The sequence below is a fragment of the Hemitrygon akajei genome, chromosome 1 (assembly GCF_048418815.1).
Source record: "Hemitrygon akajei chromosome 1, sHemAka1.3, whole genome shotgun sequence".
NCBI classification, from domain to species: domain Eukaryota; kingdom Metazoa; phylum Chordata; class Chondrichthyes; order Myliobatiformes; family Dasyatidae; genus Hemitrygon; species Hemitrygon akajei.
Window position 1 is genome coordinate 101,487,591 of NC_133124.1, and position 12,506 is coordinate 101,500,096.

Consider the following 12,506-nt stretch of genomic DNA (forward strand, 5'->3'; position numbering starts at 1 on the left):
TTAACTCCCAGAAGTTTTAGATACAAGTATTCCTTCAGTTTCTGTGACTTGACATAGTTATAACCTAAAGCAACTTCCTTCTCAATGGTTTTCTATTTCTTCATGAATCCTTAAACCTTATAGAACAGGGGTTCCTAACCTGGGGTCTACAGACCCCTCAGAGGTTCATGGATAGATGCCAGGGCATCCATGAACGTGGATGGGAAAAACTTTACCTCTTTATTTTCACTAACTTCTAACTGAGATTTAGCATTTCCTTCAGTTATGAATGTGGGCAACAAACCACAATAGTACATGTTAGCAGTACGTGGGAGTTTACATTGCAATTGCTCACAGCACGTTCATCACTACTTCAAAATTACGGTAGTTTTGTCAAAGACCACTCCGCCGTTTAATGTTCTTCTTCAAGCTAAGCATCAACAGCTTTCACAATGATATGACTTTAAAAAAATAAAATTTAATTGTAACTTGCCTGTATTTTAGATGTAATGTAGTCTTGTTAGTTAATGCATTAAAGAGGCACATATTATTATATCACAAATTTGATTTTTTAATATTTTGATAACTATTTCAATATAATTGTTTTTTGTAAGAGTTCGGCACGGACTAGGAGGGCCGGAATGGCCTGTTTCCGTGCTGTGATTGTTATATGGTTATATGGTTATATGGTAATCCTATGTATTTGATTTTATATATGTAACTACATTATTCTGAGAAGGGGTCCAAAGGTTTCTTCAGACTGCCAAAGGCATCCCTGGCATTGTAAAACATGAAGTGTCCCTATCGTAGATTGAGGAGATATACTGTTGATCCCCTCATAGTGCCAGATGCAATTGTAAGCAAAAAGTGGATGACAATCCAAAAACAAACTGGATGAAATCTACATAAAATAGCTAATCCTCTTTCTCAAGAAGAGAGGTCAAGCTCTCTTCTTGCTGCTGCCATCAGCAAGGTGGTTCAGGGGCCCCAGGACCTGCACCGTCAGGTTCAAGAACAGTTATTACCCCTCATCCATCAGGCTCTTGAACCAGACTACTTTCAAGAACTCTGCATTTCATGTTTTTTTAGATTTATTGCTTATTTATTTATTATCATTTATTTTTTGCTTTTTCTTTTTGTACTTGCACAGTTAGTTGTGTTTTTTTTGCACATTAGTTGTATGTCCAACCCACTGGGCATTGTCTTTCATCGATTCTATTGTGTTTCTTGTATGCACAGTGAATACCCGCAAGAAGATTAATCTCAGGGTTGTATATGGTGGCATATGTATGTACTTCAATAATAAATTCACTTTGAACTTTAATCAAATTTATCAATATTCAGCTCACAGTCAGTAGTAAACACAGAGATAAGATACATTAGCTGAAATCTTTATTTTTCATTTGTGCAGCTCACGGGATTTTCAAGCTGAAGAGTACCTGCTGCTAGCATCTAACTAACGATTATTCCAAGAAAACTGGTTCCAGCTGTTAAAATAGAAATGAAATGCCTCTCTGTCTCCATGGGCAATGCACTAAAATGAAAGTTTGAGTTGAATCCAAAGGGCAGGGATTCCTTTCATCATTGATCAGCTTGTTTAATTTGCAACAACACAGCACGAGAGAGATTATAATGACGGAAATATAAATTTTTAACCTTGTCCAGTAACGTTCCAATTAGACAAATGGTAAGTGAAAAGAAGGGGAGAACATTGGGATGGTAATAATAATCTTCAAACATTTTATGGCCGTTTTTAAGATTTGAGGGCTCAGAAGCTGGAATGGGCATAAAACCATGCTCCATATGATATTCACCTCAAAGGCCATTAAATTTAGGAATTTAATTTATGAAGTTCAACCAAGAAAAATAATAAATTAGTTTTAAGTTTTGTCCATTGTGCTTTAAAGGAGCAGCATATTCACAGGAGAGAAGTATTTGGCATAAATTGTAGGCCTGGCTCACTGATACAAAGCCTTAAAACACCTGTAGGTGTGTTACTGAATCGCACTCATTCTAACTGATGAAATTCTGAAGGTGCATAACCTGTAGCTCCTAAAATACTAACAATGGTAACAGACACAATAATATGCAAGTCTCTGAAACCTTGCTTCATTTCTTGGTTCTTGGAAATGCTCATTTCCTGTTGACCTTCCTTTCTCGCCTCCTTCTGCACTGGGATGACTTCTCTTTCTAAAACATCTCCATCTGCTTCAATTTCCAATATGCATTGATTTTGTGTTAGCTAGTCTAAGACTTGTCTTCACATTCTGCATAACTTAACATCTTCAATGCCAACACTCTGCCTTTCTGATCCGAGATGTTGCTTGCAATTCTCAGTTGTAGGAAGTAGGTTCATCAGTAATCATAAACACAAGAGATCCTGTAGATGCTGGAAATCCAAAGCAACATACACAAAATGCTGGAGGAACTCAACAGGTCAGGCGACATCTCTGGAAGTGAATAAATTGTCGCTGAATTCCTCCGGCATTTTGTGTGGATAGATATCAGCTGATTGTTCATTTTATTACAAGGATAAAAGGGAAAGCAGCCAAAGTCTGTGCATTACAGATGCTGAACAATTCTCTTAATCCATTAGAAAATCAAATACATTTTACCACCTTTGTCCCATATTGTTTCTTACCCATGCCTAATTTTCAGAGCACAGAATGTGGTGCTACTTAGAATAATATATAAATGCCCTTTCTTTCTGTGTATCTTTAGAGCAGAGGAATTGCTAGACTGAAGTATATCCAGTCTGCCTTCTATACCATACAATGCAATAATAATATTACTATTATGGCAATCAATTTACACTGATGGGGGAACTACACGAAAAATGTCCCCAGAATTGGAAAAGTCAAGTCTAATTGGAAAACACCAAGTCTAATGCCATGTTTATAGTTAGATCACACGACATCTCTAATAATAAATAATGTATCCAACACTTCCACAGCAGTCTATTTCATGGCACTGCCACTCAATGAATGAACTATTGTTTCCATAGCAACTTCTGAACACCTTCCTGTCCTGTACACTCCACTACTGCAAGTGCAGTTCATATCCATCAGTTCTACTGCTTCATAGCTGTGCAGCACGTTTACATCATATAGTTAATTAGACCCAGAAAACAATGATAATTTCTTTAAATTTTTAAAATATTTTTCAACCTTCTTCAGCGAGGTTCATTCTTTATTTGATTTGACTATTAATATTTTGTAAAGCACCAGTGAGCTGTCTCTGTTACTTCATTCCAAAGGAAAATATTTGTGCCCAATTTCAAAATCAACTTTATTTTTCTATCTTTTTGATGGTTTAGTTCTTTAAACTGTTTTTAATCAATAACTTTTAAAAAAGTGTTCTTTCCTTTGAAATAAAAAGACAGCTTCAACAGAGACATTATTCTTGACAGAGAATAGTATGCAAAATGCCATTAGAACAAAATTAGCCAAAATACAAATTAGCAGGGATTTCCTTTCCCCACATTGTGAGTAAACACGTGGAAAAGAAGGCAGAAACTCTTCTGACAATAAGTTTTAAGAATTTAGCACATTTTCCCAGAGAGGGAATGGATCATATCTATCACATGCAAAGTATCTGTGTACAGCTGTTTATACTGAGGAAAGAGAATTTGAAATGAGAATTATTCAGCAGCAATAGTCAAAATTGACATAAAGCATTGTGAAAATTCAAAGGAAAGGCATTTCACACAAAAACAAACATACACCTAGTTCTTGTTCAATATATTTCCTTTTGGATCAACATCTCTGGGCTGAAGTGGACTCAGGAACCAACAATTGTCCAGTAATGTGAGTGATAGCACATCCCTGCAGTGCTCTTTGTGATTTTTTTTTACTGCAGTGCTGCTGGGGATTTCTAGAAGCATTTTAATCTGAAACAGCCTCTTGACCCTGACTCAGCAAGCCCTAACTCAAAGACCGGTGAAGTTGAAATCTCAGGGAAGAGGAGAGATGGAAGTACGTGGCACATGTGAATGGTGAGAAACCTCCCTTAAGGCCTCCACAGTTTTATGTGCTCTTTTAAGTGACCAGTTATTATCCCTTTGAATGATTTGTAAAGAGTACAGTTTTCTGCATGATTTTTAGATTTAAAATATTGAAAAATGTTGCTGAACAAAGCTGCAGAAACATAATGAAAATTAGTTTATTGCAATGTACAGGGAATGAAAGAATAGAGTCAGTCTTCCTGCTAAGTAAGTTATCACAATATACCTGCTATATCTTTTCTAATTGCAATCTGGGTTATGGAAGCACATTATAGTTTAATACTCTGTCATGTCATATCCAGACACAGCATCATCCAGCAAGAGTCACTGGAAAATAGCTGAGTGAGAGAACTTTCACTAATTTAATTGGTTCTACCACATCTTCTTAGCCCAAGGACAGATTAACAATTGCACTGCACCTGCCGGCTGAGATGAGCACAGCCAATTTAGCATCAATGGAATTACACAGAAATTAAATAGAATTACATGTAATTACAAACAATAACATAGAATTATAAACTGATTCCATACAATTTCAACCTGTAAACAGGTCTTTTGGGTCATTGAGACTGTGTTGATATTTATCTTCAGGCAACCAGTTTTCTAAATCCTATCAGCTTGAGTATCTCTTCATTTCATTTTTCTTTAACTATCTAGTCATGGGTGCCGACAATAATTCATGCCCTTTGTCTTAAATAGAAACAAAGTCTTGTAGATATTTTCCCTTATTCTAACAACCTAAACTTCCTACATATGTCTACGTCTGGACTACCCTTTTAATTATCATTTCTATGATTTTCTCTATAAAAGTGCTGTCATCTTTGTCCAGAACTGAATTACTCACCTTTCTTTCTATATACTGCTTGTGGTTCCTCAGACAGAACAAGGCTACAGTTCACTGCAGATGATTCAGGATCAGAACTGGGTTGGCAAAGCTGTGTATCTGGGTAAAGCGTGCACTCATAATGCAAGGCACCACTGTCCTGAAAAGAAATCACTTTGCAAAAGTTCTCTTCTGTGCAGCCTGGAAAACAAAAAGGTGGCAGCTCTGTCATAAATAAAGTAACTTGTTTGCTCAATTCCACCACCTTAGACACTCAAAAGAGCACCTCATAACCTAGCTCAAAGAAGAGCAACCTTGAGTCATGTTACATTGCTCCATCTAGTGTGTCACTTTCAATTGTGGAGAACATTGACCTTTGAGTCCTCGAACTGAGTAGTTTTCCTAGTGATCTGGACAATATTTATTCTCCAACCAGTATCAAAGAAACAAATCTAATTATTAGTGTACACAAGAGATACTGTTTTATTTCTCTACATTGATGCTGGCAGACCTGTTAAGTTCCTCTAGCACTTTGTATGTTGACCCTAATTAACTGGACGTTGTCTCAGCATTATTTATGGGATCTTGCCTGTATTCAAACTGGCTGTTTATTGATCAAGTGAAAACAGTGATTGTACTTCAAAGATACTTCACTGGCTATAAAAAATGTTTCAGGATAACAAAAAATTCTGGAAAAAATGTTATATAAAATGGAAGTATTTGTTAAAGTTTTTCCTTTATCATTGCCAGTTTTACAACAATGTTTCGGCTTTGAATAAAGACACAGAGACAATGGAATTAATCAATTAAACAGGGTTACTTACGCTCCAAGCACCACAGCTCAGCCTGTGCAATTGGAAACTGATGCTTGAAGAGCTGGTAGTGTTGGTTCAGAACCGACTTCTTCTGATCTACTTGGACAAGCTTTGAGTCCACCCATGAGAAAAATTCTTTGGTGGTTTCTAATCAACACAGAACACAAGTTTGAAATCTGCACTGACCTATAAACCAATCAACAAAAGCACATAAATTGGGAATGACCCATCTTTTTCATAATCATAAACAGTTTCATTTATGTGAATAAAACAAAAAATTCAAAGCCAGAACTATATCTAAGGACAGCTATATTTTTGGGGTTTCTAAGATCTCTTTGGAGCTCATTCCTATGCTTCCTCACAAATTCATAAATGCTGGGATGTATTTATTTACTATTCCAGTGAAGATATTAATTGATTCCTTTCCTAAACCTTCAATATCAAACATTTGCAGTCACAAGATTCAAAGTTCACACATTCATAAAGGATATAAATAATGTTAATAAGCAAAAAAAATCCATTTGTTGTTGTATGTAACAGAAGAGACAAATGTGGATATGACAACACTTCTAAAGTTGAGATGTTGGATCAGATTCTATGAATCCATGCATCACTATGATATCCCATTATACTCAGAGGCCAGTTTTTTTAAGTGCACCTGCACACCTGCTTATTAATGCTAATATCTAATCAGCCAATCATGTGACAGCAATTCAATACACAAAAGCATGCAGACAGAGCCAAGAGGTTCCATTGTTGTTCAGACCAACCATCAGAATGGGGAAGAAATCTGATCTAAGAGACTGACTGTGGAATGATTGTTGGTGACACAGCCATTGAATCATGGCTAACGGATGGTTGTAATTGGGAGCTGAATTTCCAAGGTTACATGTTGAATCGGTTGGATAGGAAGGTAGGCAGAGAGGATTGTGTGGCTCTGCAGGTTAAAAATGGCATCAAATCAGTAGAAAGATGCAACATAGGATTAGAAGGTGTTGAATCCTTGTGCGTTGAGTTAAGAAACTGCAAGGGTAAAATAGAAGTTATATACAGGCCTCCCAACATAAGCTGGAATGTGGACCACAGATTTCAATGGGAAGTAGAAAGGGCATATCAAAAGGGCAAAGTTATTTTAGTAATGCAAAATTCCAACATGCAGGTCAATTGGGAAAAATAGGTTGGTAATGGGTCTCAAGAAAGAGAGTTTATTGAATGTCTATGAGATGGCTTTTTAGTGCAGTTTGTCATTGAGCCTACTAGGGGATCAGCAATAATAGACCAGGCTTTCTGTAATGAACTGGAGGAAATTAGGGAGCTTAAGATAAAAGAACCTTCAGGAGGCAGTGATTGCAATATGATTAAGTTCAACTTGAAATTTGATAGGCTGCTGGACCAGACAACATCCCTAGTAGAGTGCTCAGAGGATGTGCAGACTAGCTAGCAGATGTTCTCACTGACATCTTCAACATCTCCCTGAGCAGCACCACCATTCCAACTTGTTTCAAGGCCGCCACCATCGTCCCCGTGCTGAAGAAGTCTTCAGTGTCCTGCCTAAATGACTACTGTCCCGTTGCACTCACATCCATCATCATGAAGTGTTTTGAGAGGCTCGTCATGAGGCATATCAAGACCCTGCTGCCCCCCTCACTGGACCCCCTGCAGTTTGCGTACCGTCCCAACTGCTCAACAGATGACGCCATTGCCACCACCCTCCACCTGGCCCAGACCCACCTGGACAAAAAAAAGACACATACGTTCGGATGCTGTTCATAGACTTTAGTTCAGCATTCAACACAATCATCCATCAGAAACTGATTGGAAGGCTGAGCCTATTGGGCCTGAACACCTCCCTCTGCAACTGGATCCTAGACTTCCTGACTGGGAGACCTCAGTCAGTCTGGATTGGGAGCAGCATCTCCAACACCATCACACTGAGCACAGGGGCTCCCCAGGGTTGCGTGCTCAGTCCATTGCTGTTCACTCTGCTGACCCACGACTGTGCTGCAACACACAGCTCGAACCATATCATCAAGTTTGCCGATGACACCACCGTGGTGGGTCTCATCAGCAAGAACGACGAGTCAGCTTACAGAGAGGAGGTGCAGTGACTAACGGACTGGTGCAGAGCCAACAACCTGTCTCTTAATGTGAACAAAACAAGAGAGATGGTTGTTGGCTTCAGGAGGGCACGGAGCGACCACTCCCCGCTGAACATCGATGGCTCCTCGGCAGAGATCGTAAAGAGCACCAAATTTCTTGGTGTTCACCTGACAGAGAATCTCACCTGGTCCCTCAACACCAGCTCCATAGCAAAGAAAGCCCAGCAGCGTCTCTACTTTTTGCGAAGGCTGAGGCAAGTCCATCTCCCACCCCCCCCCCCCCACCTCATCACATTCTACAGGGGTTGTATTGAGAGCATCTTGTGAAGCTGCATCACTACCTGGTTCAGAAATTGCACCATCTCGGATCGCAAGACCCTACAGCGGCTAGTGAGGTCAGCTGAGAAGATCATTGGAGTCTTTCTTCCCACCATCACGGACATTTACACTATCCGTAAAGGAAACAGCATTATGAAGGACCCCATGCACCCCTCATACAATCTCCTCTCCCTCCTGCCGTCTGGGAAAAGGCCCCGAAGCATTCGGGCTCTCAAGACCAGACTATGTAACAGTTTCTTCCCCCAAGCTCTCAGACTCTTCAATACCCGAAGCCTGGATTGACACCTTGCCCTACTGCCCTGTTTATTATTTATTGTAATGCCTGCACTGTTTTTGTGCACTTTATGCAGTCCAGTGTAGGTCTGTAGTCTAGTGTAGCTTTCTCTATGTTGTTTTTATTACGTAGTTCAGTCTAGTTTTTTTGTACTGTGTCACTTAACACCATGGTCCTGAAAAACGTTGTCTCATTTTTACTATGTACTATACCAGCAGTTATGGTCGAAATGACAATAAAAGTTGACTTGATTTGACTTGAGAGAAAGTTAAGTCTGATGTAGCAGTATTTCAGTGAAGTAAAGGAAAGGACAGTTTGAGAGAGGAGTTTGCTAAAGTAAATTGGAAGGAGATGCTGACAGGGATGACAGCAGAGCAGCAATGGCTTGAGTTTCTGGGAAAAATGAGGAAGGTGCAGGATAGATGTATTCCAAACACAAAAAAACACTCAAATGGCAAAATAGTAAAACTGTGACTGACAAGGGAAATCAAAGCTAATGTAAAAGCAAAAGAGAGGGCATACAACAACACAAAAATTAGTGGTAAGACAGAGGATTGGGAGGGTTTTAAAAACCTACAGAGAGCAACTTGAAGAATCATTAGGAGGGAAAAACATGAAATATAAAATCAAGTTAGCAAACAATATCAAAGTGGATAGTGAAAGCTTTTTCAAGTATGTAAAAAATAATAGAAATGAGAGTGGATATAATGAGGCTGGAGAAATAATAACAGGGCCAAGGAGATGGCAGGTGAACTAATAGAGTATTTTGCATCAGTCTTCACTGTGGAAGACACTAGCAGTGTGCCAGATGTTGAAGGGTGCAAAGGAAGAAAAGTGTGTATGGCTACTATTATGAGGGAGAAGGTGCTCAAAAAGCTAAAAGACTTAAGGGTACATAAGTCACCTGGATGAACTGTACCCTATGGTTTTGAAAGAGGTAGCAGTAGAGATTGGAGGCATTAGTAATGATCTTCAACAAATCATTGTATTCTGGCATGGTGCCAGAGTCAGGAAGATTGTAAATGTTACTCCACTCTAAGAAAGGGGGAAGGCAGCAGAAAGAGAATTATAGACCAGTTAGCCTTGACTCAGTGTTTGGGAAGATATTGGAGTCAATTGTTAAGGATGAGGTTATGGATATTTGGTGACACAGGACAAGATAGGACAAAGTCAGCATGGTTTCCTTAAGGGAAAATCTTGCATCATGAACCTGTTGGAATTCTTTGAGGAGATTAAAAGGTTAGATAAAGGGGATGTTGTGGATGTTGTATATTTGGACTTTCAGAAGACCTTTGACAAGGTGCCACATGTGAGGCTGCTTATCAAGTTAAAAACCCATGGTATTACAGGAAACTTACTGGCATAATTAGAGCATTGGCTGATTGGCAGGATGCCGTGAGTGGGAATAAAAGGATCCTGTTCTGGTTGGCTGTCAGTGACTAGTGGCGTTCTGCAGATGTTGAAATTAGGACAGCTCCCCTTTATGCTGTCTATCAATGATTTAGATATTTGAATAGATGGCTTTGTTGCCAAGTTTGCAGATGATGTGAAGATTGGTGGAGAGGCAGTTAGTGTTGCAGAAACAGGTAGGCTGCAGAAGGACTTAGACAGATTAAGAGAAAGGATAAGAAAGTGGAAAATCAATTATAATGTTGAAAAAATGCATGGTCATGCATTTTGGTAGAAATAAAGGTACAGACTATTTTCTAAATGGGGAGAAAAACCCAAAAATCTTACAAGCAAAGGGACGTGGGAGTCCTTGTGCAGAACACCCTACAGATTAGCTTGAGGAAAGCAAATGCAATGTTAACATACATTTCAAGAGGTCTGGAATACTAGAGGGCCTGAAGGTAGTTAACTCCCCTGGTCCTGATGGGATGCATCCCAGGGTGCTGAAGGAATTGGCAGAGGTTATATTAGACACGTTGGTAATCATTTATCAAAACTCTCTAGACTCTGGGCAGGTCCCAGCGGATTGGAAGACAGCAAATGTCACGCCACTTTTTAAAAAAAGGACGTAGGCAAAAGACAGGCAACTATCGGCCAGTTAGCTTAACATCTGTAGTCGGGAAAATGCTCAAAACTGTCATTAAGGAAGAAATAGTGAAACATTTAGAAAGGAGTGGTTCCATTAGACAGATGCAGCGTGAATTCAGAAAGGGCAGGTCCTGTTTGACAAACTTACTGGAGTTCTTTGAGGACATAGTGAGTGCAGCGGATAGAGGGGAACAGGTGGATGTCGTATACTTGGATTTCCAGAAGACGTTCAATAAGGTACCACACAAGAGACTTATAAATAAGATATGGATGCATGCAGTTGGAGGAAGTGTATTGGTATAGATAGTGGATTGGCTAACCAATAGAAGGCAGAGAGCTGGTATAAATGGGTGTTACTCTGCTTGGCAGTCAGTGGTGAGTGGGGTGCTGCAGGGGTCGGTGCTGGGCCCACAGCTGTTTACCATTTACATTGATGATATGAAAGAGGGGACTGAGTGTAGCGTAGCAAAATTTGCTGATGACACTAAACTGAGTGGAAAAGCAAATTGTACAGAGGATGTGGAGAGTCTGCAGAGGGATATAGATAGGTTAAGTGAGTGGGCCAAGGTCTGGCAGATGGAATATAACATTGGGAAATGCAAGATCATCCTCTTTGGAAGGAATAATAGAAGAGGAGTTTATTATTTAAATGGTGAAACATTGTAGCATGCCATTGTGCAGAGGGACTTGGGAGTGCTTGTTCATGAATCACGAAAAGTTGGCTTGCAGGTACAACAGGTTATTAAGGCAAACAGAATGTTGGCCTTCATTGCTAGAGGGATTGAATTCAAGAGCAGGGAGGTCATGCTGCAACTATACAGAGTACTGGTGAGGCCGCACCTGGAGTACTGTGTGCAGTTCTGGTCTCCATACTTGAGGAAGGATACACTGGCTTTGGAGGCAGTACAGAGGAGGTTCACCAGGTTGATTCCAGGGACGAAGGGGTTAACTTATGAGGAGAGATCGAGTCGCCTGGGACTATACTGTCTGGAGTTCAGAAGAATGAGAGGGAATCTTATAGAAACATACAAAATTTTGAAAGGGATAGATAAGATAGAAGTAGGACAATTGCTTCCATTGGTAGGTGAGACTAGAACTAGGGAACATTGCCTCAAGATTCAGGGGAGAAGATTTAGGATGGAGATGAGGAGAAACTGTTTTTCCCAGAGAATCTGTGGAATTCTCTGCCCAGGGAAGCAGTTGAGGCTTCCTCACTAAATATATTTAAGAAACAGTTTGATAGGTTTTTACATGGTAAGGGAATTAAGGGTTATGGGGAAAAGGCAGGTAGATGGAGCTGAGTTTACAGACAGATCAGCCATGACCTTATTGAATGGCAGGGCAGGCTCGACGGGCTAGATGGCTTACTCCTGCACCTATTTCTTATGTTCTTATGTATAAGAGCAGGGATGAGATGCTGAGGCTTTATAAAGCACTGGTGAGCCCTCACATTGAATATTGTGAACAGTTCTGGGCTGCTCATCTAAGAAAAGATGTGTTTGCCTCAGGAAGGGTTCAGAGGAGGCTCACAAGGATGATTCCGGATATGAAAGGGTTATCATACGAGGAATGTTTTCTCTGTGTCTGTTGTCACTAGAATTTCGAAGGATGAGGGGGATCTCATTGAATCCTTTCAATTGTTGAAAGGCCTAGACAGGGTACGTGTGGAAAGAATGTTTCCCATGGTGGGAAAGTCTTGGACAAGTGTACACCGCCTCAGGATAGATAGATGTTCCTTTAAAACAGAGATGCAGAGAAATTTCTTTAGCCAAAGGGTGGTGAATTTGTGGAATTTATTACCACAAGAGCAGTGGAGGCCAGGTCGTTGGATTTATTTAAGGCAGAGAATGATAGGTTCTTGAATGCACACGGCATCAAAGGTTACAGGGAGAAGACTGAGGAATGGGGTTGAGGAGAGAAAAAATATGATCAGCCATGATTAAGAAGCAGAATAGACTCAATGGGCTATGTCTTATGGTGTCTGACAGGTAGGTTTGAGTATCTCAGAAACAGATGAACTCCTGGGATTTTCATGCACAACCATCTCCAGAGTTTTTGGAGAATGGTGCCAAAAAGAATAAAACACCCAGAGAGTGGCATTTCTGAGGAGAAAAATGTCTTATTAACAAAAGAGGGC

At 39.9% G+C, this 12,506-nt stretch overlaps 1 protein-coding gene across 1 annotated transcript in view; it reads right to left on the reverse strand.

Annotated features, from left to right (window-relative positions):
* tg (thyroglobulin) overlaps positions 1-12,506 on the reverse strand; it is a 353,957-nt gene that overhangs the window by 202,405 nt on the left and 139,046 nt on the right. Inside the window, exons 33-34 of the mRNA XM_073067481.1 lie at positions 5,630-5,767; positions 4,827-5,006 (exon numbers count right to left, since the gene is read on the reverse strand). Coding sequence (XP_072923582.1) covers positions 4,827-5,006; positions 5,630-5,767 — 318 coding nt within the window. The remainder of the gene's footprint in view (positions 1-4,826; positions 5,007-5,629; positions 5,768-12,506) is intronic.